The 27,955-nt window shown below is 34.4% G+C and overlaps 3 protein-coding genes and 1 pseudogene across 4 annotated transcripts in view; 1 reads left to right on the top strand and 3 right to left on the bottom strand.

The window, feature by feature from the left end:
• LOC129886604 (BEACH domain-containing protein C2) overlaps positions 1-609 on the top strand; it is a 38,596-nt gene extending 37,987 nt beyond the window's left edge. For both annotated transcript variants that reach the window (XM_055961365.1, XM_055961366.1), the window contains one exon: positions 41-609. In XM_055961365.1, coding sequence (XP_055817340.1) covers positions 41-115 — 75 coding nt within the window. In that variant the 3' untranslated portion in view covers positions 116-609. The remainder of the gene's footprint in view (positions 1-40) is intronic.
• Positions 610-1,146: 537 nt separating this feature from the next.
• Positions 1,147-3,864, bottom strand: LOC129886602 (cytochrome P450 704C1-like). The gene is made up of 6 exons (XM_055961364.1): positions 3,482-3,864; positions 2,732-2,947; positions 2,363-2,653; positions 1,960-2,283; positions 1,670-1,873; positions 1,147-1,541 (listed from the first exon to the last, which is right to left on the bottom strand). Exons 1-6 carry the CDS (start codon positions 3,830-3,832, stop codon positions 1,362-1,364), a joined length of 1,566 nt encoding a protein of 521 aa, XP_055817339.1. The 5' UTR covers positions 3,833-3,864; the 3' UTR covers positions 1,147-1,361.
• Positions 3,865-13,660: 9,796 nt separating this feature from the next.
• On the bottom strand, positions 13,661-17,362 carry LOC129884044 (cytochrome P450 704C1-like). Its single transcript, XM_055958419.1, has 7 exons — positions 17,066-17,362; positions 16,348-16,425; positions 15,405-15,620; positions 15,035-15,325; positions 14,632-14,955; positions 14,341-14,544; positions 13,661-14,206 (listed from the first exon to the last, which is right to left on the bottom strand). Exons 1-7 carry the CDS (start codon positions 17,360-17,362, stop codon positions 14,027-14,029), a joined length of 1,590 nt encoding a protein of 529 aa, XP_055814394.1. The 3' UTR covers positions 13,661-14,026.
• A 6,235-nt stretch (positions 17,363-23,597) lies between these two features.
• LOC129884043 (cytochrome P450 704C1-like) lies at positions 23,598-27,909 on the bottom strand (annotated as a pseudogene).
• Between the last annotated feature and the right edge of the window lie 46 nt (positions 27,910-27,955).

Below are 27,955 nucleotides of genomic sequence, written 5' to 3'. Positions count from 1 at the left end.
AACATCTTAGTGTTGACTCTCCATCCATATCCATATGCAGTTGAGCTTGAAGGTAGTAGATCAAATGCTTAAGCTGGGTTGGGAAGGTGATGGACTCAGCCCTCTTATGAAGTGAAGGTTTCAGGATACTGGACTTCGATTTAATAAGGGTTAGCCAAAGTTTCTCCTGAAGAAAATTCCATCCATATCTTGCAAGGTGAAAGGTGCTGCTATGGGTCATACAATTTGGATACGTAACTGACACGACAGCTCCATCTCTTGACTGTATCATAATCACTGGGCGATGAGGATAACGTTTCAATATTTCGACATGTAACATGAGTGTAATGTATTAGGTAAACCACAAGGCTGTCCAGTAGTTTTTTACTGTGTTCAGCATTTTTATTTTTTATTGTTTGAAAATCGATATAGTTGTACATGCTGTCCAATTGTTTGATGTTAGAGTATAGGAAATTTAGCCATTTTTTTCCCTTCTGTTTATCCCCTTTCTCAGTCAGTGTATTGGGACTTGTGTCACAGAATCACAGTCTAAGACACTCCCTTGTAAATGTTCTCTTGTAAGATATGTTTTTTCATCTTTATTTAGTTGCTTATCTCAGTTCCTCATTATTATTTTTTTCATTTCTTTTCTTATTTTGGCATCGAGACGTAGTTGAGACGCGTGTCACACAGAGATGAACACAATGTGTGTAAATGTATGTGTATATATAATTTTCCAATGAACCTGAGTTGTTATACTGAATCCTGCTGGTCATTGGGATTGAGAAGTTCTGTTTATCGTCTTCAAAGCAAGTTAATGCCCATAACTTAGAACACAAATAACTATAGAAGCTTCACATCTATTAAACAAAGAACTGTATTAACTACATCATCAGTCACCAGAAGGTATAAAATCTTAAGGTTGATTATTTATGTGAATTTTCTTGTTCAACATCCAATTGGCATCTGAACCACTTACAGCTTAATGAAGTTTCTAATAAGTAGGTCTAAATTTGTATCTTCCTAATTGACGATTAGTTGACAAAATGACATTTTTTCTCAACTGTATAAAATAAACTTGCATGTTTGTCCTTGACACAAAATGAAGCTAACCAAAGGGCTAAATGATGAAGATTTTATTGACCCAAAGATCCATAACAATTTCAGTTATAGCTCTAAATTCATATCATATTTATATATATTTTTCCATTGGAAAACTCAAACTACTTGTCATGAAAACAAAGAGTGTGAAGGGTAAAAAGAAGAGAAATGTGTAACAATGACACCTTTTGGCATGGCCAGTGTAATTTGATAAGACTTCTTACATTCTGGAATAAGAGGACTGGCATTGTCATATTTGCTATCTTTGGTATATCCATGGCCTATCTGTGAAAGACACGAACATGCAGTCCCCCATCGATGTGAAGATTAATCATTGTCCTGTAATTGACAGTCTTCTTGTCATCACTCATCTTGAAAACAAAGTAACGTAACAACACAGCAGAGAATATCTTCATCTGCCTGTAAGCAAATTCCTTCCCCAAGCAGATTCGTGGGCCTGCCTGTTTTATAATCAGAAGAATGACTTAGTTAATGTGACTGTATAAATGCACAAGAAAGTTGATGGTAGGAATTTCATCTTCGATTCTTTGACAAATGATGGTGAAACTGATAAGGAGCTTTAACCAACCTGGAAAGCTGTAAATTTGAAGGGGTTCTCTGGCCTGAAGAAACCATCCAGATCGAGCCATCTCTCTGGTTTATATTCTTCTGCATCATCACCCCATATAAATTTCATTCTTCCCATTGCATATGGTTGGTAAGACACCATGTCCCCTTTGTTCACGCTGAATCCATCTGGTAAGGTGTCATCCGAAAAGCATATTTTTCCATCCTGCAGTGAGAGGAAAGCAAAAATAACAACTATAAAACATGCATCTACTTGGCTGCTGATGTATGATAAAAGTAGTTCTTTATTACCACTGGAACTGCAGGATAGAGCCTAAGAGTCTCTGTCAATGCTGCATGAAGATATTGCATCTTTTCAAGGACATCTTCACTCACATTGGCAGCAAAATCCATTATGTCTGTTGCATCTTCTTTCTCAGTTGTTGCTTCTTTAATCTCTTGTGCTACTTTCTCCTGTACATGAGGGTACTTGCAAAGCACATATATGAACCAAGAAAGGGTGGTTGCTGTTGTATCTTTGCCAGCTATTATGAAGCTCAATATTATATCACGCAAAAACTTTGGATCAGTTCCAGTTATTTGCAGAAACCTTGACAAAATGTCTTCTTTCTTCCACTGCAATTGGTAAAATACTATAATATCTTAGCATCTGTCGGCATTACTAGAATTAGAAGCTATAAGAAGATTCACCTACAGATAAATCAGCTTGAGGTCTACTCATCTGTTCAGTTTTTCTGTGGATTAGCTTATAGACAAACTCATCAATAGTTGTTATATTGTCCCTTAACTTGGCTTCTGATCCGATATTGAGAGCTCTTTTAATCTTCCAGAAGACATCAACATACCTCCAAAGTGTCATTTCACTTGCATTGTCAAATGCATCACTAAACTTTTTGCCTTCTTCATTTGACCCACACATGCTGTCTAGCTCAACTCCAAAGGCAACTCTGAATATAGAATCTAGAGTTGTTTTCATGAAAAGATCCTTCATTCGTGAAACTATGTTTACTTGTCTGGTGAAAACAAAAAAGGGTTATTCATTTAAGTAGTCATTGAAACTTACTTGAATATCCACTGTCTTTTTGGAACTGGCTGCTTTGGACAATATATGGGCAAGCTTTGCCACATTTTTTCTAAAGACCACACTGCTGAAATCCCTCAAGACCCTTGTCGAGAATTCATGGCTTGACAATTTCCTCTGTTCTCGCCACTTATCACCATCAACTGTGAAAATCCCATCCCCTAGCAGGTCCTTTAGATTGTTGTAATGATACCACCCCTGTCGATTATACTCAAGTCGCAGCCCGAGGATCCTTCTATCATTTGTTTACAGTAGTAGACTAGTAGATTCATACATAGCTTGACTGCAACTAATTTGAAAACTGAGGCATAGTTGATAAAAGATAGATCCTCAATGAACTGCAACTAGACAGTTGACCTTACAGCCAGATATGAAAGTCAAGTAATTTCCTATTTCCAAACTACAAATACTTCGAATTTACCCAAGATTTGATACTACTATAGCAGCTGAGAGCTAAAATAGACAGATCTGATTCACATTAAGCAAAGAGATTATATATTTCTCGTTCATTAGACGAAAACTGCAGCCCTGCCCAATAGATCTGTCTACAACACGAAATAAGAGATTTTGAATTATTTCTTGTATAAGAAACTACTTGTTTATCATTTCATTATGAATGCTTCTCCTCAACTTCAAAGGGTATAGTCATGAATGCAACTGTTGGGGTTTTCCCAATCTAATGGATACGAAAATAAATAAAAGGTTACTTGGGATTTCAAGGAAATTGTGTACCCTGCCATAGTTGTCAAAGTTAGTTTTGAGAATGTACTCGACGTTAGCAGGTTCAGAAGTATAAATCTCATTCCTGAAAGGGCTAATCAATCTGTAAGTCTTGTACTTGTCAGCAAGATCAGTCATGTAATGGTGCAACCTGTGGAAGTTGATGAGCTGATTGAAAATGGTGCCACCAATTGGATGGTATCTCCTTTTTCCATGTAGTTTTCTGGTCAGAAGATGAACTATGAATCCACAAAAGACAAGTGAGAGAATGGTGGCTGTTATGGAAATAATGGAACTATGAAGAATATCCATGGAAACCACTGATGTGTCCTTGTGCATATTTGGCTTATAATGTACTATCATTTATATACTTCATAGGAGTAGAAGGTGTTACATCTAATGCTTATATAATTAATCCAATAGGGACCATGTCATAAAAAACAAAGACCAACTCTAAAATGTTTACATGGAGGAAAATATTTAGTATAAAATGTTTCTCAAATTTTCCATGTTTGGTTAATCAAAGATTTTTGAAAAATATATTTTAGAGTGTATGTTTGGTATGGAGGAGTATGTTCTCTTGGAAATAAGTGAGGTTTATTATTTATCTTTTTGTGTTTGATGCTATAAGGAATTTTTTTTTTCTCTTTCTCTATTTCTCTATGACTCTATCATCATCGCCATACTATACTAAAAGTGGGAACAGAAAAAGTTAAAAATTGAATTACCAAATTATCCTTTAAAAGTTTGAATGACCATTTTGCCATCCAATTAATTTTTGATACTAAAGAGTAACTTTACTTGTCTATTAGTAATGAAGTAATAATCTATATATAATATAATGGAGAAACATAGACAAGATGATGTGACATTTCTCTATGACCTCTATTTGTATTTATCTTTTTTTTTCCTTTTTGGCTTTTTTTTCTTATTTAAATTAATTATTGTATTGTAAAAGTAAATTACTTAATTTATTACGAATAAATATTTTATTAATGGAGGAACATTTAGAACAAAGACTCTTCACATGCCAATTTACAAGAAGTAATTATTTATAACTCACATATCTTTAATTTCTACTCTTAATAAATTTATTTTTCTTTTTTCTCTTTTTTTCTTTCTTCTAATCATAAATCATAAAATCATAATATTTTAAGAATTTATATTTTTATTATTTAATTTATTTACAAGGAGTAATTACCCATTCTTTAATTTTTACTTTTAATAATATTTATAACCCCCATAATTTTCATGTCTATAACCTCCAAACTTTAATTTGGAAGTTTATGGTGCCTTATGGTATTCCTCTATTTGTCTATATGAATTCATATTTAATTTTATGAACATTCACATTCAAGATTATCCTTTCCCTCTTCATCATATTAATTTTTGAATGAAGTAACATGTAACAAAAAAGAAGTATATGAAGATAAGAAATGTTTTATTTTCAAGTCTTTCTTTTCATTTTCTCTGTTTTGCCTATATAAATTCATATTTAGTTTCATAGAGATTCACATTTAAGATTATTTTTTCTCTTATTCAATATATTAGTTTGTGATTTAACTCACATATAACAAATTAAAAAAGAAGTACATGAAGGTAAAAAATATTTCATTCTCAAGTCTTTCTTTTTATCTTTATGTACTTTCATGTTTTCTTAATATTTTATTAATTTATGTATTATTATCCTCCAAGCAAGTATGATAGTGATTGTTTTATCTAACAATCAATTTGCGATTGACACTAACATTATAATCATAGATTGTAGTTTGATTACAATATTTGTTAGATTTGAAGAGATGATTGTTATGTCGAAAAAAGATGGTTTAAAAATAATTTCAACCTTTTAGAGAAAAAATTAATTTTATAAAAGAGAGTCGCCACTTAATTTTTTAAACTTTGAGAAGGTGTTAGCACTCAAAATGGCCGCTAAGGTGCGGTTATCCGATTATTTAAAAATTATTTGACTTACTTTGAAAAAATTACTTGTAAGTAGTAAAGATAAATATATTTATTTGAGCAATAAATCAACTTGAAATAGTTGAGATAATTTATCAAGAAAATATACTCTATTAAATGACCCTGTAAATGAATTTTAAATATGTTTAAAGAGAAGTAATAGATCCAATGTATTTTAACTAAATTAAAGACAATTAATACTTTGATTAAATAAGGAAAATCACTTGAGCTATTTAGGGAAAAATTAATTTAGAGAAAGACATTTTAAACTCAATTGATTTGAAAGAACATCAACTTAAAAACCTTTAACATAATTTGGAATAAAATTTTATTTGTTGAAATGTCTAAGTAAAACAAAGCATTTAAATGAAATTATTTTTAAAGAATAAATTAGCAGAAAAAATGGCTTCTCTTTTACGGGAGTTAAATTAAGTTAAGCCAAACTAAATCAACTTATACGCAAGTATAAATAAATTTAAATAAATAAATAAATTATTACAATCCGAATTAAATATAAATGAATAAAGTATGAAAATTTCGCCCAATATTTAGTTTCTGCACGTCTGGACTAAGTTATTGGGTCACCTACATTTTGGGTCTTAGGCCCAATTCTACTATATATCGAAGATGTATATACACTGTATATTAGTGTATACAATACTATTTTCATGTATATCAAACTATATATACATCATATATAACCTATTTTCAGCTCCAGCAACCTGTAAATCAGCATCTCTTTTCATTTTTTGAAGAGGATGACTCAAAAAAGGGTATTTGGGCCTCCGTGCCTCAATGTCGAATTGCAAATAATGGAGAAAGTCCATATTGGACTCGAATGATGGCTCATACAATAAACAAAAAGGATAACATTAGCAAATGAATAGAGAGAAAGCAATTGAGACATGATTCTTATTAATTGAATAAAAGATACTTAAACATCTCATTTTAAGTGCAATCACTAGGATATAAAGAAAACCAATTAGAAACTTGCATCTAAGGATGAGATACCTCATTAATTCTAATTAATCACGTGTTGTACTAAGATACCAATTCATGCATAACATTTAATAATACAAATATGAGCTATTGTATATTAACAAACAACCACATAAACTTCACAGTAAATGAATACGGAAAACACAACTCATGATCAAATTACCACTAAATTCAACTTGATATGGTGAGTACTTGAGGCATAAGAATGAAATATCAAAACACACATATGTGTATATATGCATAGCACTTAAAAGGATCACATATGTACATAATAAAATAACATAGTGACTAACAACATACATATATCTAGAAAAAAAAAAAACAAGGAACATAGAAATATATCCGAGTAAATAAAGGGCATGGAATTAACATATACATTATACTAACTCAAATCTCAAAGGAAAATTCCAAAATCTCCGACGGGGTGCTCGTGATTCGTTCGGAATCCGATAAAAATAAACCAAATATGCTACCCCACTAAATTCGACATTTCGGACTCAATGGCGCATTCAGAATTTCCATACGAGATCATTTTAATAAAAAGTGGGTCCCACGCCCAAGAGTCATTTTCCACAACGGGTCTCGATATTAGCTCGGGAGCCTCGGGAAACGAACGAAAGGTCATTCCTGACCAAAATTGACATTCCAGAACTAACCGCGCTGTCAGAATTTTTATTCGAGCGCGTTTTCCAAGAATGTTGACCAAAGTCAACTATAGGCTAAGTTTCAAAGTCAAAAGCGCCAAATGGCCCCAAACTCGTATCAATTGCCTCGATAGTCATTCCAACAGTGTTACTAGCCTAATTTGGTCATTCCGGAGCTGATGGAACCATCATAATTTGAATTCGAGATCTCGTTGACCCAAAACTCGAAAAGTCGCAACTAAACTAACTTAGGCCTTTAAAATACCAAAATGGACTCGGGACCTCTAAAAATTCAAACAACACTTCTTCTAGACCAAAAACCATATCCTGAATCCAACGGAGTTGTCAGAATTCTATTCCGAGTATCGGAACTCCAAAAGTTGACCAAAGTCAAACCTTGGCTTAAAGTTCCTCAAATTCTCAACTCAAGGCCTCAAATCTTCGTTACAGCTCCAAAACTGATTCCGTAAAGTCTCCTAAGCCTATTTCGACATTTCGGAGCTGCTGGAATCGACGGAATTCCATTCTGAGACTCGTAGCTCCAATTGACCCCAAATACCACTTTTTAACACTTAAAGCTTATGAAACTCAAAATTTTCAAAGACTTAACTTTTCATAGGATTTTCTAAAAATCAACATTCGGTAACAATTAGAAATGACTCGGGGCATCTAAAGGGATGGGTAAAATGGTCATTTTACAAAAATTCCAAAAAAATGACCTTGAGTGTCATTACAGGTATGAACAACCATATCATAGAATCATAGAATATATAGTGAGATGAGAGAGTAACCTGTACATATGAGTGCCTTTTAGGACGGATGCCATGCATGCTTGTCTCTTCTTTAAAAACATTTCTTTTTCATATACATAGAAAATAGAACATGTCATATCGCCCACATATGTCCCGCGTCCGGGCATCCCGCATTCGGGATGAAAATTACGCCAACTGACCAGGTGGCAATGCGTCTATAGCGCAACATATGAACCTTCTCTATATCCCCTATATCCATATACATAAATATATAGACAGCATGCAGGAGAGCCCAACGAAAGTCATGTATCTATCGGAGTGACGGAAGGTCGGTAACCTCCGATTGTATTATAGCCTAACCATGGTCGCTTTGTCTCGCCTTGAAGGAACAATTACTATAAGATGAGACTATCAACGAAGGATAATATTAAGCGAACATAGAATAAGGTCACAATCTCATAAGGCGCCAAATCGTATACATATGTACATAGGACCAATTTTCAAGACTCGTAGAATAATCGAAATGAGCTATGATTCAAAAATCAAGATAAGAGTCATGTCAAGTACCTTTCGAAAATTACCATGGATTATATCAAAATAAAACTTTTGAAATCATATACACGTATCTAAGCACAAGAAAATATCCTTTGGAAACTCAAGAAAATTGGCCATCCTAGTAGCTCTACGAATAGGACTTCCTTGAAATTGTATAAAATGACATATACTTGTTTCATAAAACCCATGCCAAAAGAAAGAGTAGCTCTATATACTTATGTCAAAACATGCCAAGAGAAAGAAGGGTAAACCTTACATACCTTGTCCGCTTCCTTAGTCAATCCCACTTAACTCTTGGCCTTCCTAAAATCTATAACAAGGTTAACGAATGCAAACATTAGCTATAGATATCCAAGAACCTCATCCTAAAGTAATATTTTGTCTACCAAAATTTCGACAGCACTTCCCGTGTAAATACACCATTCCCGAGAATCTAACTCGGCCAATTTTATCAACAACAATCCGAGAATTCAACTCGGTCAAATTACCAACAACAATACCAAATCAATATACTACTTCCTCCAAGACCTTCCAACTCCCATAAGAAAAATAACAATCTAATCCCTTCTTTCAAATTCAATTACGACAACTCAATAATTTACACACTAACCACATCATACTAACAACATTAGCTTCCATATATGCAAGAACATCATATTAACTTTACAAACTTCTAAAACAAGTCTCCAACTACTACAACTTTATAAGGATCCTTAAGCTTTTATTAGCAACATAGAATCCATAACAACAACTACATGCATATTTTCATGAATTTTTCATCCATTTCTATACCTTACAACAACAACCACATACTACATAAAATTAATCCATTCTCTCTACACAACATCACACATACACGGCCAACACCAACACACTTATTTTCATATACTTCATCCATACAACATATACCAACCATCCATAACATATAAAGAAGATTGAATCCTTACCTTTTCCACTTAGTTCTTCAACTTGGCTAGAATTGTGCCTTGCAAGAATGAATAGTCTTCTTGTCCCAACAATCCCTCTATGTTGATTAGAGCCTTCAACTTGCTTGAAATACTAGAAGAGGTAATTTTTGGAACAAGATTTCAAGGGATAAAATCCCTAGCTATGCTGATTTTCCTCTTTTATTTTTTTTCCCTTTTTTCTTTCTCCAACTTTCTTGAAAGTTCTAGGAATTGAAACAAGATGACTACTACGTCATCTTTTGACTTCTCTACTTCTTGAAGTTTCTAGCAAACTAGAGGATATATCTATATAGATAGTATATGGGTAATGGGCGTTCTTAGTTAATGAACTAATTTCCAAAACTTGGGTCATTTCTTGTGTTGGACCTCAATTCTTCTATCATTATTATTTTTTTTAGCCCAAACTTATGAATCTTACTTTGTAATTCCCAAAACTAATTTTCAAAATTTTACATAAATTTTCCCTCGGCCTTCCTCCGTACTTCCACCTCAATTGTTTTTGAACATTATACCGGTATTAAATAAAATAAAGCATAACCTCTTCCCTTGCAAGTCAATTTTTTTTTCTTTTCGAATGCGCAAAAGTGCGAGATGTAACAAAAGTCTATCACTGCTGCAAACACTGCAAGTAAGGCTTTACTTGTATCTGAAAATTGTGGGGTTTGGATTATAGATACTGGTGCAAAAAATCATATGGTGTCTAGACTAGATATGCTGACTAAAGGCTCAATCACAAAACTGAACATTCCTAAGGATGTAGGCTTGCCAAATGGTGATATCACTCAGGTTACTCATATTGGTTCTTGTAGTTTATCACCTGGAAGTGTTATTAAAAATGTATTCCACATACTTGAGTTTAAACACAATCTGATGTCTGTGAGTAAAATTCCAAAGGAACTAGGCTTCTCAGTCTCCTTCTTCCCTGGTTTTTTTGTGTTTCAAGAGCTCTTCAGTGGGAAGGTGAAGGAAGTTGGTAAAAAAGAAGGAGGCATGTATTTGTGGAGCAGACTATTTTAGAAAGCTGATAATACTGAAAAAGAGGTTGCACTGGTTGTTGATAAAGTTCACTCCAATACTCAAGAACAAGATATATAATGATGGTATCAAAGATTGAGTCATGTGTCTTATGTAATCCTTGGTAGGCTATTTGATATAAACAAGCACAGTATGTGCAAAGTGTCTAGTATGTCCCTATGCTAAACAAACTAGACTTCAGTTTTCTTCTAGCACTATTAAAAGCTGTGAGTGCTTTGATCTAGTTCATGTTGATTTGTGGGGTCCTTATAATACACCTACTGTTGATGAGAACAAGTATTTTCTTACAATCGTAGATGATTTTTCAAGGATGACTTGGTTGTTTCTGCTTAAGCAAAAATCTCATGCATGTGTTTCTCTGAACATGTTCATTTAATATGTTAAAAATCGATTTGGGAAACTTATCAAAGTAATAAGATCTGATAATGGAACTAAATTTGTTAATTCAGTTTGTGATTATATGTTTAAGTAACTAGGGATTATTCACCAAAGGTCTTGTCTATATACTCCTCAACAAAATGGGGTAGCTGAAAGGAAGCATAGGCACCTGCTTGAAATGATAAAAGCTCTGAGATATTAGGCACAAATACCTTTGAGGTTTTGGGGACATTATGTGTTAACTGCAACATATCTTATTAATAGGTTGCCTAGAAGAGTTATTAACTATCAAACTCCTTATGAGAGACTCTATGGTTCCAAACCAAGATTAGCACATTTAAGGACTATTGAATGTTTGTGCTTTGCCAAAAATCTTACTGAGCACAATAAAATGATGTCTAAATCAAGACCAGTAGTTCATATGGGGTATTCTGAGGTACAAAAGGGATATGTGTTGTTTGACTTGACTTATAGGTCTTTCTTTATTAGCAGGAATGTTATTTTTAGAGAGGACCTGTTCTCTTTCTCTCAGCTACATGCATCTTAAACACAACCTATGTTTATAGACACATTGCAAGGGTTAGAGGTAATGTTTCAAGACTTTCCTCAACCAACCTCTAAGGTTACAAAGTGTACTGAGGATCCAAATATTTCAGTAGATACAACATCTGAGACTAATGGAGGACAATCGGAGAATGACTGAATTTCAGATGCACTCTTACCAAATACTCTGAGTATGGTACTTTAATAGATAAACTAGTTCCTGACACTCAAGATGAGCCTACTTCAATTGTTATTAGAAGGTCTACAAGGCCCAAACAAACTCCCACTTAGTTGAAAGATTTTGTTTCTCTAAACATTCACAAGGAAATTCAATATCTAATGGCAAACTACATGAGCTATGATCATCTATCCCCTACTTATCAATGTTATATTGCAGCCACTTCTATTATTAAGGAACCTGCTACTTATACAGAATCAGTAAAGAAAAAGAGATGGGTGGATGCTGTGCAAGCTAAAATCCAAGCCCTTGAAAGCAACAAAACTTGGGAGATCATTGAGTTACCACAAGGAAAGAAGCCTATTGGATGTAGATGGATCTATAAAGTTAAATACAAGTCCATAGGGGAAATAGAAAGATTCAAAGCAAGGTTGGTTGCTAAAGGCTACAGTCAACAAGAAGGTATAGATTACAATGAAACATTCTCACCAGTTGTTAAAATGGTTACACTGAGAGATGTAGTTGCACTTGCAGCTTCTATAAACTGGCATATTCATCAAATGAATGTGTTTAATGCATTTCTGCAGGGTGATTTAGAGGATGAAATCTATATGCGACTTCCACAAGGTTTTGTCAGTCAAGGGGAGAAAGTGTGTAGACTGACAAATTCTTTATATGGACTTAAACAGGCACCAAGGCAGTGGAACCATAAGCTCACTGAAGCCCTCGTCAAACTCAAGTTTAGACAAAGACAATATGATTACTATCTATTCATCAACAAATCAGATAAAGGCATAATTATTATACTTGTATATGTAGATGACATGCTAGTGACTGGCAGCAGCTTGAAACTGATAGAAGAGACAAAGAAAGCTCTACAACAAGCATTTAAAATGAAATACTTAGGTGACTTAAAGTACTTTCTGGGGATTAAGTTTACTAGATCAGAGGGCATATTAATGCATCAAAGAGAGTATGCTATGGAACTCATAGCTGAAGTTGGAATGGGAGCAGCTAAGCCTATAAGAACTCCAATTGACACTAATGTCAAACTGACATCTAAACAGTATGATGAGCATGTGAACAAAACAAAAGACATCACATATGACCCACTGATAGATCGGACAATGTATCAAAGGTTGATAGGGAAGTTATTATATCTTAACATGACAAGACCAAATATCTCCTTTAGTACTCAAATATTGAGTCAATTCTTACAACAACCTAAGAAGTCTCACCTGGATGCTGCATTGAGAGTAGTTAGATACTTGAAAAGACAACCTAGACAAGGACTATTACTATCAATCTCTTCAGATAGAGAGGTTAGTGCCTTCTATGATGCTGACTGGGCTTCCTGCCCACTTACAAGAAGATCTGTAACAAGATACATGATAAAGGTTGGAGGTTCTATATAGTGTCTTGGAATGCAAAGAAACAGACCACTGCTTCAAGGAGTTCAGCATAGGCTGAATATAAGAGTCTTGCCTCTACAGTATTTGAATTGGTGTGGCTGCTGGGAATGCTAAAAGAAGTGGATGCGGAAGTACAAGTACCGTTTTAGGTTTACGGTGATAGCAAGGCTTCCATCCAGATTGCAGCAAATCCGGTATATCATGAGAGGACTAAACACATAGAAATTGATTATCACTTCATAAGGGAAAAACTACAACAAAGTTAAATCAAAGTAAACTGCCTTCCTACTGCAGAACAACCAACTGACATTTTAACAAAAGGGTTGAAAAAGTCACAGCATGAATATCTTCTGTCCAAACTAGGAGTTTTGAATATTTTTGCACCACCTAGTTTGAAGGGGAGTGTTGTGATATGAAGGTGTAGTTGGAGGTAGTTAAGTTGTTAAAATGTAGTTAAGGGTAGATTAGTCTTTCACACAAAGTTAGTTGTAACAACTTTCAAGAAGTTAGTTTGTTTGTAACTAACTAAGAGTGAAGGCTATAAATAGCACCTCTATTCATTGTAATCACATGTTGTTTTAGTTGAATCAATGAAAGTCCTCTCAAATTAGCTTAGCTGTCATCTTCATTGCTTCTTCTTCATTCTCTGAGTTTACCTTCAGTGTGACATTATGTAACGACGGAAAAGAATTTAATTTGTCCAACTATTGCATTTCTTAAAACCATATAGTATAATTTAGTACAACACAATACAATACAATACAATATGATACATTATGAAACAGAAAGGAAGAGAGAAAATGTTATTAGCAACTTCTGTCTGTGTTCCGGTCTTTGAAGCTAGAGAACAGATCTGAAATTCTACTACCACTTTCTCCTGAGGTAGTAATGGTTATTCCACTGAAAATCATAAACTTGCATGGCATGAAAATATAGGGGGAGGAAGGTTAAACAAGGAAAATGTGAATGCGGTAACCATGACACATTCCATATATAGCAAACCTTATTTCCATGTCAGGTTAATGTTATTCGATAGGCTTATTTTGGATATTGATGTCATAAACAACATTCGGCCAGAATTGGACCGATACTAATATACACTATACATATTAATGTAAACTCTTTCTAATTTCACTATCTGTGAAAGACACGAACATCCAATCCCCCATCGATCTGAAGATTAATCATTATCCTGTAGTTGACAGTCTTCTTGTCATCACTCAACCTGAAAACGAAGTAGCGTAACAACAAAGCAGAGAATATCTTCATTTGCCTATAGGCAAACTCCTTCCCCAAGCAGATCCTTGGGCCAGCCTGTTTTATCAACAAAACAATGGGCTTAGCTAGTTATAATGTGACAGTATACAGGCACTAGACAAATTATGTACAGCCTCGCGTTCAAGGCTCTAACAAATGATAATTAAAGCTAATAACGAGCTTTGACCAACCTGGAAAGCTGTAAATTTGAAGGGGTTCTCTGGCCTGAAGATACCATTCCCGTCAAGCCATCTCTCTGGTTTATATTCTTCTGCATCATCACCCCATATAAATTTCATTCTTCCCATTGCATATGATTGATAAGCCACTATGTCCCCTTTGTTCACATTGAATCCATCTGGTAAGGTGTCATCCGAAAAGCATATTTTTCCATTCTGCAGTAAGAAGAAAAACAAAAATAACAACTTCAAAGCATACATCTACTTGGCCGCTGATGTATAATAAAAGAAGTTCTTTATTACCATTGGAAGTGCAGGATAGAGCCTAAGAGTCTCTGTGAGTGCTGCATGAAGATATTGCATCTTTTCAAGGACATCTTCACTCACATTGGCAGCAAAATCCGTTATATCTGTTGCATCTTCTTTCTCATTTGTTGCTTCTTTAATCTCCTGTGCTACTTTTTCCTGTACATGAGGGTATTTGCATAGCACATATATGAACCAAGAAAGGGTGGTTGCTGTTGTATCTTTGCCTGCTAATATGAAGTTCAATATTATATCACGCAAATACTTTGGATCTGCACCAGTTATTTGCAGGAACCTTGACAAAATGTCTTCTTTCTTCCACTGCAACTGGCAAAAGATTATTATGTTCAAGCATCTATCTGCATTAATAAAAGTAGTAGCTATAAGGCGATTCACTTACAGATAAATCAGCTTCTGGAGTACTCATCTGCTCAGTTTTTCTATGGATCAGTTTATAAACAAATGCATCAACAATTATTATATTTTCTTTTAACTTGGCTTCTGATCCGATATTGAGAAATCTTTTAATCTTCCACAAGACATCAAAATATCTCCAAAGTGTCATTGCACTTGCATCGTCAAATGCATTGATAAATTTTTTGCCTTCATCATTTGAACCACACATGCTGTCTAGCTCAACTCCGAAGGCAACTCTGAATATAGAATCTAGAGTTGCTCTCATGAACAGATCCTACATTGATAAAACTAGGATTACTCGTCTGGTAAGAATAAACAAGACACCATTATGTGAAGTCGATTTGTGGACTTACTTGAATGTCTATTATCTTGTTGGATTTGACAGCTTCAGACAATATATGGGCAAACTTGGCTGCATTTTTTCTGAATACTACACTGCTAAAATCCCTCAAGACCCTTGCGGAGAACTCGTGGCTCGACAACTTCCTCTGCTCCCGCCACTTATCACCATCAATTGTGAAAATCCCATCCCCTAACAGGTCTTTTAGGATGTTGTAATTACACCATCCCTACAGATTATTCGTTAAACTCAAGGTTGGCAATCCGAAAATAGTTATACCATTTTGTTACATCTATTGTGTGAGTTGAGGCAAGTAATTTACTGATAGACTGACAGGAATTCAGTCAGATGCCGGAAATAAGATTCAATTCACCCACATCTCATCCCCAAACACCCCCCCCCCCCAAAAAAAAAAAAAGAAAAAAAAGAAAAAAAAAGAGAAGAGGAGCCTCAATGAATAACAACTAGATACTTTGACCTTGCTCCAATTTCTTAACTCCACATACTTTGAATTTAGGCATAATATATAAATATAATCCTTAACTTGCTTCAGCTGGAAATTATGATCTCTAACTTTAATAGTGCACAAGTAGGCACTTTAACTATCTAAAACTTAAATAAATAGACACATTCGTCCTACGTGACAATTTTGTGTCCTACGTGTATTATGCTACGTAGGACACATGTGTATATTTATTCAATTTTATACATGTTTAAGTGCCTACTTGTGCACACCCAAAGTTGGAGGGCATAGATGCTTGAATGCCTTAAATATACCCAAGATTTGGTGCTACTATAACATCTAATCACCAAAATATGTAGATTTATGAACTTTTTTATCAGACAACTACAGCCCTGCTGTTAAATCTGTCAACAACATGAAATAAGAAATTTTACAACAACACACTCTGTGGAATCCCACAAGTGGGTTTGAGAAAGATAGAGTGTACGCGCACCTTATCATTACTTCGTGGAGATAGAGAGACTATTTTCCGAAAGACCCTCCGCTCAAGTATAGTAAATCCAAGTACAAAGAGTCAAACTGAATACCTGTTCATCATTTCTTTAGGAAATGGATGACAGCATCCATGGTGGCATACCTATGTTAAAGATTGATTGATTTTAATGAAAAATCAAGAAAATGCTTATTGGGAAGAGGTGTCTTATCTTGGAAGAAGAGCACATGAATTGCGACGATGAGTGGAATAGGTGCTACACATATTTTATGTTCCAATAGAATTAAGATTGGAGCTACATGGGGTCCAAGATGAAGGCCAAAGATAGGAGCTGAAAAGTTTGCCCTGAATGCACGCCCATGAAAGACTTGTTTTTGGCTCAAGCAATTGACACTTTTTCCTATTTAACAGGAGTGTATTTTGGTGCCAAATTTGTCTCTTATTTCTTTATTTTTGTTAGGTAGTTTTGGGAAGAATTCTGGTATTTTTATATGTTTTTCTAGTTTGATTTTACTATTTATTATTTTCATAAAACCACGATTCAAATGTCATGCTATTTTGGATTAGTTTCCTTATATAGGGGTGGATTTTGTTATTTTCCATTAGACACGATTATTATGAATATTATTTGAGAAGTTTCTCTCCTTTACATCTTTTCATAATGAATCAAATTCCAACATTAAAAAAGATTATCTGGGATGTCAAGAAAATTGTGTACCTTGCCATAGTTTTCAAAGTTTGTTTTAAGAATGTATTCGACGTTAGCAGGGTCAGTAGTAAAAATATCAGTCCTGAAAGGGCTAATCAATCTGTAAGTCTTGTACTTGTCAGCCAGATCAGTCATGTAATGGTGCAACCTGTGGAAGTTTATAAGCTGATTGAAAATGTTGCCGCCAGTCGGATGGTATCTCTTTTTTCCATCTACTTTTTTGGTCAGAAGATGAATTATGAACACAAAAAAGACAAGTGAGAGAATTGTGGCTGTTATGGAGGTGGAGCTCTGAAGAATATCCATGGTAACCACTAACGTATCCTTGTGCATATTTGGCTTATAATGTATCTTTTTATTGTTTCATTGGAGTAGAAGGTCGTCCATCTGTGCTTAGATAATTTAGGAAAAAGATAGTTGACTAATTTCACTCACATTTTTCTATGCATATAAATGGTTTTATATATGTAAGAGATTGCGTAATAGAGTTACCTGAATCCCATGAATCTGGGATCATATATATTCTGCGTAAGGAGAAAGAATCATAAATGTAATATTCTAATTATTCTAAGATTTTAGTATACGTACCGGTCAGTTGATAAATGCTCTTGTAAATATTAATTTAATGACAATTTGAAAAGTCTAACTTATTATAAAATGATGTGAGAATGTTAACATTTAGCCTATTTGCAGTTATAATAGAATCCTTATGAAAACAAATCAATCTATAAGTTTAAGTCATCGTCTAAATTTGATAAAATAATTTTTAGCATTATTTTATTTATTTATTTTTAAATTATTCAAAGTCGTAAATACTCTCACACATTCCATATTATCCTCTTGTTAGAATAATAAAAATATAATAAAATTTATTCGTTAGATTAAAGAAAAATGTAACTAAGAAAAGTCCTACAATTAGGATAATGCTACGCATAGAACTAAGGGTCGTTTGGTTGGGAACAAATTATCTCGGGACTAATTATCATTAAATTAGCTATGTTGGGATAAGTTATCCCATCATGTATAAGGAATAACTTATCCCATCACTATGATATAAATGGTGGGATAAGCTATTCCAAATTTGGCAATCAAACAAGACATCAAAATTTTATTCCAAACTTATTTTTTTTAACCAAAGACTATTTTTTTTTATCCTTCACACGAAGCGAACCCTGAATTTTAATCACTTGAATATCAAATTGTAGGCCTGCCATTCAAATTTTTAAAATTTTATCTTTCAATCTTTTTAAATATCATATATCAATTATATGATGTTTTTAAAAAATCAAATAATTGTTTGATATTTTAGTACTATATAATTCTTATAGTTGAATGGTATTTTTATAAATTTATTTTCAAATTATTTTTTGGATAACATATTGAATGGATAAAGACATATAAGAAAGATAATCCTATAACGTTTAATTTTTATTACAATAAAAAATCATTAAGAAAAGAGACAAAATCAGTGAGAAAATAAGTTGTTGCATATGTATTTGTTACCAAAATTTTAAAAATTATACTTTTATTGTATTAAGAATTAAAAAAGGCGAAAAAGGATATATATATACTCCCAAACTTTCGAAATGGTACTAACACATTTTTTTGTTATACTATTGATACAATGACACTCCTGCCGTCCAAAAAGTGATGCTATAATACACTTCTTTCTAACGGACGGACATGTGGAGACACGTATCTTAATCTTGTCCCTTTGTCGTTTCCATTTTAAAAAAAATCATACCATATAAACGAACCCCATTTTAAAAAAAAAACAAAAACTCACCCAATTTAGACCCACCCCGCTCCTAATTAATACACCGACTAAATCCAAATCACCCCAAATCAATTCTCTTTTTTCTCTTCACCCCCAAATCAGTAAAATTTACCACTGGACAGTAGAACAAAGCTTCATGTTTCTTTCTATTAATTCCAATACTCATGGACACAGGCAAAATCTAACCTTTTTTTTTTTTAATCAGTCTTGTGCAGGCATAATTGCCATACAGATATTCAGAAGCATCACATTGGTAAATATCACATGAAGATGCAAAAAAAATCTAGATTTTATCATCATTTTCGATAAGATTCAGATGTTTCCTTCTGAAATGACTGTCAAAAAACAAAAAAGCACTTCCATCATGTGGTAGAGACCTTTGTTACCTTTTCTTACATAGATCATCTTTCGTATTCAAAATGAATCCATTGGCAGATTTCTTCACTTCCAACTCCAGAAAATTTTGGAAGCTTTTCACTTTTTAAAGTTTTTCAAGGAATTATAAAGTACCGCTGTCACATATTTGGCGCGAAATCTATATGTTGAACTTAGTATTCTTATGTTTTAAATCTGTTTAATTTTTTAAATCTCTCCTTAATATTCTCACACAATTTTCTCCCTTAATATACTCAATTAGTTCTTTTTTCTTTAATTTTTTATGCACGTTTTTTTCCTTTTTCTTCCCTATTTGTCTTCAATAGAATTTTTCTGTTTTCATCCATGATTTTAAATTAATTTATTTTTTATATAAATTTTGTAAAGTAACATAATTACCATCAATCTAGGAATTAAACCCCTTATTTTTCTCATTAGTTGATTTAGTTGTAGCAATAATTTGCATTTACTGTCCTTGATTTTATCAATTAGTTGATGCGGTTAGATATACTACTTCCTTCCTGAGATTTATTATTTTAATATATAAAAAAATTAATTAAAATGGAATAAAAAAGGACAATTAATTTTAGTTACCATAAAATCTGAAATTTCCATCAATTCAGGAGTTAAACACCTTATTTATCTCATTCAGTTGATTTAATTGTAATAGTAATTCACATTTACTATCCTTAATTTTCTCAATTAGTTGCGCAGAACTTTATGTTCTGTGTATGAAATTTGTTTGAATTTGGAATGTAGAAGTTCTTATCCACTACTGTATGAAATTTAGTTAAAATTTAAATTTCAGAAGTGTTTGTATAAAACTGTGTATAATAGTGAATGTAATTTGTATCCAAATATAAATTTGAGTATTAAAGTTGTCTGGATTTGTAAATCCAATGAAAGCACACTATTAAATATGATTAGTGTTGAAAATATTCAAAATATACAAATTTCATACCAAAGTTCATAATCAGATTTTAAGATATAATCACATGTAAATATAATGATGTTAAAAAAAGATCAAAGTATAAAAATTTCATATCAATATCATACACAGAACAATGGTTTAGTATTGAAATTTTTTCAAAATATACAAATTTCAAACCAAAGTTGTACACATAAATAAAAACTTTAAAAATTCAATAAAGACTACTTAATTATTACCCTGATTAATAAGTAATGTGTATAAGAACTTGTAAATTACTTATTATTTTGTTAAATTATTTTTGGAGGTGTATGTTGGGTGGAGGAAGCACCACAACTAAAGTTTGATATGATGAAAATAATGAAAATAAATTGGACACGAGAATTTTACGTGGAAACCCTTCTAACTGATAGAGGGGAAAACCACGGGGTAGAAGGATCTCACTATTTAATATGGAGTACACTCAAATACAAGGAAAAAACAATAATTAACACTTCTCTCTTGTAAAAGGAACAACTACTAAAGAGGACACTCAAGACTACAATAATTATCTTGGTGTATAACTCTCTTTGTATTTTTACTCTCTTTTTTTTTGGATGATTTAAATGAGGGCAGAATGCCTTCTATTTATAGGAGGATGAAACGCGTAAACGGATTTTACGCGTTTCATCAAAACGCGTAAACAACTGTCTGCCAACTTTTTCCTCCATTCCCTTTTCCTTTTTGGCTGCTATTTCTTGCTTTTACTTTTCAAAAAGGACGACACCTCCTTTTTGACTTCCTTTCATTCTCCCACTTGAAGATTTAATTGAGAATCAATTAAGTCTTCACACCATCCTTTCTACCCAATTACTGCAATGTTACGTTTCTGCTAGGTTAATAGAAGATCGACACCATATGAACTTGTTACTGTTGATCGACTTTGTAAACATATCTGCCAGGTTGTCATTAGTGTGAATTTTCTAAATATCCACATTGCCTTCTTCCACCTTCTCACGAACAAAGTGATACTGAACTCGTATGTGCTTTGTCCTTGAATGAAATGTCGGATTCTTTGCAAGATGCAAAACGCTCTGACTGTCACAAAATAGAGCAATCTTCTCTTGTTTGTGCCCGAGCTCCCCCAGTAATATCTGTTGAGAGCCCCTTCAAATTTACAACTTTCCAGGTTGGTCAAAGCTCGTTATTAGCTTTAATTATTATTTGTTAGATCCTTGAACGCGAGGCTATACTTAATTTTTCTTGTGCCTGTATACTGTCACATTATAACTAGCTAAGCCCATTGTTTTGTTGATAAAACAGGCAGGGCCAAGGATATGCTTGGGGAAGGAGTTTGCCTATAGGCAAATGAAGATATTCTCTGCTTTGTTGTTACGCTACTTCGTTTTCAGGTTGAGTGATGATAAGAAGACTGACAACTACTGGACAATGATTAATCTTCACATTGATGGGGGATTGCATGTTCGTGTCTTTCACAGACAGTGAAATTAGAAAGTGTTTACATTAATATGTATAATGTGTTTTAGTATCGCTCCAATTCTGCCCGAATATTGTTTATGACATCAATATCCAAAATAAGCCTATCAAATAACATTAACCTGGCATGGAAATAAGGTTTGCTATCTAAGGGATGTATCATTGTTACACATTCACATTTTCCTTATTTTACCTTCCCCTCCAAATGTTTCTGTTATATTTGTGCTTTGGTGATTTAACAAACTATGGGACCTGATAGAGGAACTTGGTCCCATGAGTAACGTCGACACAAGAAAGGAAAGTGGAAGTTAGCTGTAAAGCTGCAAAAGCTGAAGAGGTAAGTGGACACAACAACAGAGGTTCACATTCGTGTTTGATGATTGAACACATTATGGGACATAATAGAGGGACCTAGTCCCATGTATAATGTTTTTTCCAGGCAAGAAAGTGGAGTACAACTGTAAAGCTACAAAAGTTGCTGAGGTTGGTGGGCATTACAGCATAGGTGAATATTCGCATTTTGTGTATCGACAAACCATGGGACTTGATAGACAGACTTGGTCGCATGAACACGGAATGTCAACAATATAATGGATACCAACCGTAAAAACTGTCACTGCCTACCGTGCAGAGGACAACAGACCTTCTCCGCCTATCAGAATGCACGAGGTTGTTTTTGTCCATACGTTAATACTTATCCTTGGACAAGAAACAACCAAGTTTTTGCACATCAAGTATACACAAGCAAAAACCATTATTCTTTCACGGAAGAACAACCTCCTCAAGGCAGCAAGGGACCTGATCGAGCTACTTTTGAAGAATAGTTTTTAGGTCGTTGCTTTGTTGTAATATTGAGTGTAGTGTGCTAAATATTGTAAGATCAATTCCTAATCTATAAAGGAATATTGATCATCTTTCCTTGTATCAGTTTTGCATCGAGTTCATAGCTAGAGTTAGCTTTGAAAGGTGTGTTTGAAGTCTATGTCAACTAGAGGTAGTTGGTATAGTGGACAATAGATTTATTGCTTAGTTTTCGAGTCATGGCTAGAGTTAGCTTGATCGGAGTGTTCAAATTCTATGTCAACTAGAGTTAGTTGGGGTAGTGGGCAATAGTTGTATTGCTTAGGCTCAAAGTCTTGTAATAGAGGTATTGCAAGCCAAGGAATGGAGAGGGTTAGTGTCTAGTTACAATAGGTTGTAATAGACTACTTTGCTCCTGCATCTTAGTGAAATTGGTTGTGAAATTTTGTTGGACAAGTCATGGTTTTTTCTCCCTTGAGCAAGGAGCCTTTCCACGTAAACATTGTATGTCATTTTATCTTCTGCACCTAACTTGAGCATTCTGTTAACAGATTGTGTCAAGGGACCTGGTCCCCTAACTCGTGTGGTGGACGTATATATTTTATCAATTAGTATCAGAGAAAGGACTCTCTTTAAGGCTAACACCTAGAGAGGATCCTGCTAAGATGGCTGCTCCACCATATCTGGAAGAAGCCCAGTCAATTACTAGACCCCCCAATTTCAATCGATAACATTATAGGTGGTGGAAGACTAGAATGTATGACTTCATTATGGCTGAAGATAGTGAGCTATGAGACATCATTCTTGATTGACCATATGTGGCAACGAAGGAAGTATTTGAAGGAGAAACCACTAGAGTTGTTCCTAAAACACGAAAGGAGTACAACGAAACTGATAGAAAGAAGATTGAGAAGAGTTGAAAAGCAAAGAAGTTATTGATGTGCGGGTTAGGACGGGTTAAGGGGGAGGATGTCAAAACCTTACCCATAAAAAAAAAGTACATAGACCTTCTCACAAAGAGCTGAGCCTGCCAAGGAGATCTGGGATTGTTTAAAGTCACCACATGAAGGAGCAGGTCAGGTGAAAGAATCATATGTGGATATGTCTACAACCCAAAACGAGAAATTCACTATGAAAGAAGGTGAAACCATCCAAGAAATGCATATCAGGCATACCTCAATCACAAATGATCCGCGTTGTTTGGATGAGAAGATTCATCCAAGAAAGCAAGTAAGAAATGTTCAAAAATTTCTTTCAAAATTTAGGCAAAGTGAAGTTAATGCTATTACAAAGGTAATGGACATAAAAGCTTTTGGCCTTGATGAGCTTGTTGGAGCAATCCAAATTCATGAAATGAACAAGCAAAATAAGCCCTCTGAGAAAGACCTAGAAAAAGGAAGTCCAAGAAATCTCTCAAATGAAAATGACCTTTGTCATAATTGTTGCAAACCCGGTCATCTCAGAAGAGAGTGTTCAATGCACAAGGTGGATTACAAGGATCATGTCAAAGCTGGTGATGACAGTAACAAACCAATGGACCAGGTTCCAGAAATGTCTAGGAGAAGAGCTGTTGCCGATGATATTGTCAAGCAAGATCTTGCTGTTTGGGGAGACTCATCAAGTGAATCTAATGAACCTGAGCACCCTGAAAATGTGTCTATGATAGCAGTGGAAGATAATGAAAGTATTTTCGACTCACTTTTTGTCCTCATGGCAAAATCAGACGATGATGAGTATGATGAGGTAACACTTCTTGATATTAAGCAAAACCTTAATGTCTATTCACTCAAAAAACTGAAAAGTCTAGCTAAAGTCCTGATTGACTCACTCTATGAGTTCACACTGAAAAGGATGTTTTGGGTGATAGTCTAGACATTTTTTGAAAGTGAAAAAATTGCTTTGACTACTCAGCTTTCTGATTTTGAAGAAAAATTGGCTTCAGTAAGTGTCGAAAACATAGACCTTAAGGAGAAGTTGAAGAAAATTCCCGAGTCTATTTCGAAAGGAAAAAGTGAGGCTAGTAGACTTCAGCTAGAACTTGAAGAGAGGTTGAAGAAGTCTGAACTAAATCTTGCAATGCCTCTAGAAAGAAATTCTCAGTTAGAGACGGACCTGGTTCGGGTTAAGGAAGAACTCAACAAATCTCTTAAGTGGACTACATCCTCTAAAATTCTAGCTAGTTTAACCAGTGGAGGGCATAACAACAGCAAGGATCTAGGGTGTCAGAAGATTGATCCTTCATACAATCCCCACAATAAACATGTATTCAAGTCTGACAATTTGCTATGTATTCACTGTGGACGAGATGGACATCTGAAGAAGGATTGTGAAGCCTGGAAAAGGATTGAAAATAACATTTCAAACTATAATGAACAGAGAAAGAAATTCAGAAGGTGACCTGGTCGGGTATCTGAGGTGAAGAAAGTTAAATTGCCTGCTTGGACTAAGAAAGTGTTGATTACACCTCTATCTGTATTTTGGGAACTCAAACTTAAATGGGTTCCTAAGGCTAACAGGTAATTCCTTGGTGAAGGTGAGAGTAAGAGGAAGTAGTCATTGCTAGTTCATGGATAGCGGATATTCCAAGCATATGACTCGCCAAACTGAAAAGACTTCCTCTCACTCAAAGCATTTCAAAGTGGAGGCGTCTCATTTTGGGAATGAAAAGAAAGAATACATTCTTGGTGTTGGAAAACTTGAAGAAATCTTGAACATGCTATCGAAGATGTGTACTATGTGTAAGAATATATATGTGGCTGACTTGTTTTCGATTGTTGGTGATAATCTTACATGTCTCCATGTGCCTGAAGAAACCATCGCGATCAAGCCATCTCTCTGGTTTATATTCTTCTGCATCATCATCCCATATAAATTTCATTCTTCCCATTGCATATGAATGGTAAGCCACTATTTCCCCTTTGTTCACATTGAATCCATCTGGTAAGGTGTCATCCGAAAAGCATATTTTTCCATTCTGCAGTAAGAAGAAAAACAAAAATAACAACTTTAAAGCCTACATCTACTTGCCCGCTGATGTATAATAAAAATAGTTCTTTATTACCATTGGAAGTGGGGGATAGAGCCTAAGAGTCTCTGTGAGTGCTGCATGAAGATATTGCATCTTTTCAAGGGCATCTTCACTCACATTGGCAGAAAAATCCGTTATTCTGTTGCATCCTGTTTCTCATTTGTTGCTTTTTTAATCTCCTGTGCTACTTTTTCCTGTACATGAGGGTATTCGCATAGCACATAAATGAACCAAGAAAGGGAGGTTGCTGTTGTATCGTTGCCTGCTATTATGAAGTTCAATATTATATCACGCAAAAACTTCTGATCTGTTCCAGTTATTTGCAGAAACCTTGACAAATTGTCTTCCTTCTTCCACTGCAACTGCAAAAATATTATAATGTCTAAGAATCTATCTGCATTAATAAAAGTAGTAGCTATAAGGTGATTCACTTACAGATAAATCATCTTCTGGAGTATTATCTGCTCAGTTTTTCTATGGATCAGCTTATAAACAAATGCATCAACAGTTCTTATATTTTCTTTTAACTTGGCTTCTGATACGATATTGAGAAATCTTTTAATCTTCCATAAGATATCAACAAATCTCCAAAGGGTCATTGCACTTGCATCGTCAAATGCATTGATAAATCTTTTGCCTTCATCATTTGAACCACACATGCTGTATAGCTCAACTCCGAAGGCAACTCTGAATATAGAATCTAGAGTTGCTTTCATGAACAGATCCTACATGGATAAAACTAGGATTACTCGTCTGGTAAGAATAAACAAGGCACCATGCTGTGAAGTCGATTTGTGGACTTACTTGAATGTCTATTATCTTGCTGGATTTGACAGCATCAGACAATATATGGGCAAACTTTGCTGCATTTTTTCTGAATACAACACTGCTAAAATCCCCCAAGATCCTTGCAGAGAACTCATGGCTCGACAACTTCCTCTGCTCCCGCCACTTATCACCATCAACTGTGAAAATCCCATCTCCAAACAGGTCCTTCAGGATGTTGTAATTATACCATCCCTGCAGATTATTCGAAAAACTCAAGATTGGTAATCCGAAAATCATTATTCCATTTTGTTACATCTATTGGGAGATCCATATAGCCGGCTGCAACTTATGTGGGAGTTAAGGCATGGTAATTTACTGATAGACTGCCAAATTCAGGGACTCAGTCAGATGCTGGAAATAAGATTCAATTCACCCCCATCCCATCCCCCTGACACACACACAAAAAAAGAAGAAGAAGGAAGAGCCTCAATGAACAACAACAACCAGAAGGAAAAGTCAATTAGTTTCCAATTTCTCAATTCCAAGTACTTTGAATTTACCCAAGATTTGGTACTACTATAACATCTACTGACTAAAATAAGCAGATTTATGAACTACTTTTTTTATCAGACAACAACTGCAGCCCTACTGTTAAATCTGTCAACAACACGAAATAAGAAACTTTGAATTATATAATGTAACAGTGCTCATACTTCAAATTGAATACTTGTTCATCATTTCATTAGGAAATGATAGCATCTACGATAGCATACCTCTGTTAAATATTGATGGATTTTAATGAAAAATCAAGTAGATGCTTAGTAGGAAGAAGTTTCTTGTCATGGAAGAAGAGCACAAGAATTGTGACGATATGTGACTAGGTGCTACACATATTTTATGGTCCAAGAGAATTTAAGATTGGAGCCCAAGATGAAGGCCGAAGATAGGATCTGAAAAGTTTGCCCTGAATGCACACCCAAGAGGGGCTGAATGCACGCCAAGGAAGGACTTCTTTTTGGCTCAAGAAATTGACAATTTTTCCTATTTAACAGGAGTGTGTTTTGTTGCCAAAAATTTGGTTCTTGTTTCCTTATTTTTATTAGGTAGTTTTGGGAAGCATTTTAGTATTATTTTTACATGCTTTCCTAGTTTGATTTTATTATTTATTATTTTCATAAAAATAAGATTCAAATGTCATGCTACTTAGGATAAGATTCCAGAATTTTGTTATTTTTCATTAGATACAATTGTTTTGAATATTATTTGAGAAGTTTCTCTTCTTATATCTTTTCAGAGTCAATCAAATTCCGACATTAAAAAAGATTATCTGGGATGTCAAGAAAATTGTGTACCTTGCCATAGTTTTCAAAGTTTGTTTTGAGAATGTATTCGACGATAGGAGGGTCAGAAGTAAAAATATCATTCCTGAAAGGGCTAGTCAATCTGTAAGTCTTGTACTTGCCAGCAAGATCAGTCATGTAATGGTGCAACCTGTGGAAGTTGATGATCTGATTGAAAATGGTGCCGCCAATTGGATGGTATCTCTTTTTTCCATCTACTTTTTTCGTCAAAAGATGAACTATGAACAAACAAAAGGCAAGTGATGAGAGAATTGTGGCTGTTATGAAGATGGAGCTCTGAAGAATATCCAGGGAAACCACTAAGGTATCCTTGTGCATATTTGGCTTATAATGTATCATTTTTATGTGTCATGGGAGTAGATGGTGGTCCAACTAATGCTTAGGT

The sequence above is a fragment of the Solanum dulcamara genome, chromosome 4, assembly GCF_947179165.1.
Source record: "Solanum dulcamara chromosome 4, daSolDulc1.2, whole genome shotgun sequence".
Classification (NCBI taxonomy): domain Eukaryota; kingdom Viridiplantae; phylum Streptophyta; class Magnoliopsida; order Solanales; family Solanaceae; genus Solanum; species Solanum dulcamara.
This window is presented reverse-complemented; position numbering and strand designations above follow the sequence as displayed.

What these genes read in the sequence shown, in the direction of transcription:
- LOC129886602 (XM_055961364.1), bottom strand. Translation starts at nt 3,832, where the DNA reads ATGATAGTACATTATAAGCCAAATATGCACAAGGACACATCAGTGGTT. An exon ending in ACTTTGACAACTATGGCAGG is followed by an intron (nt 2,948 to 3,481) that starts GTACACAATTTC and finishes TATAATCGACAG; the next exon opens with GGGTGGTATCATTACAACAA. An exon ending in AAAAGACAGTGGATATTCAA is followed by an intron (nt 2,654 to 2,731) that starts GTAAGTTTCAAT and finishes TCACGAATGAAG; the next exon opens with GATCTTTTCATGAAAACAAC.
- LOC129884044 (XM_055958419.1), bottom strand. Translation starts at nt 17,362, where the DNA reads ATGGATATTCTTCAGAGCTCCACCTCCATAACAGCCACAATTCTCTCA. An exon ending in ACTTTGAAAACTATGGCAAG is followed by an intron (nt 16,426 to 17,065) that starts GTACACAATTTT and finishes TCAGTTTGACTC; the next exon opens with TTTGTACTTGGATTTACTAT. An exon ending in ACAAGATAATAGACATTCAA is followed by an intron (nt 15,326 to 15,404) that starts GTAAGTCCACAA and finishes TTATCAATGTAG; the next exon opens with GATCTGTTCATGAGAGCAAC.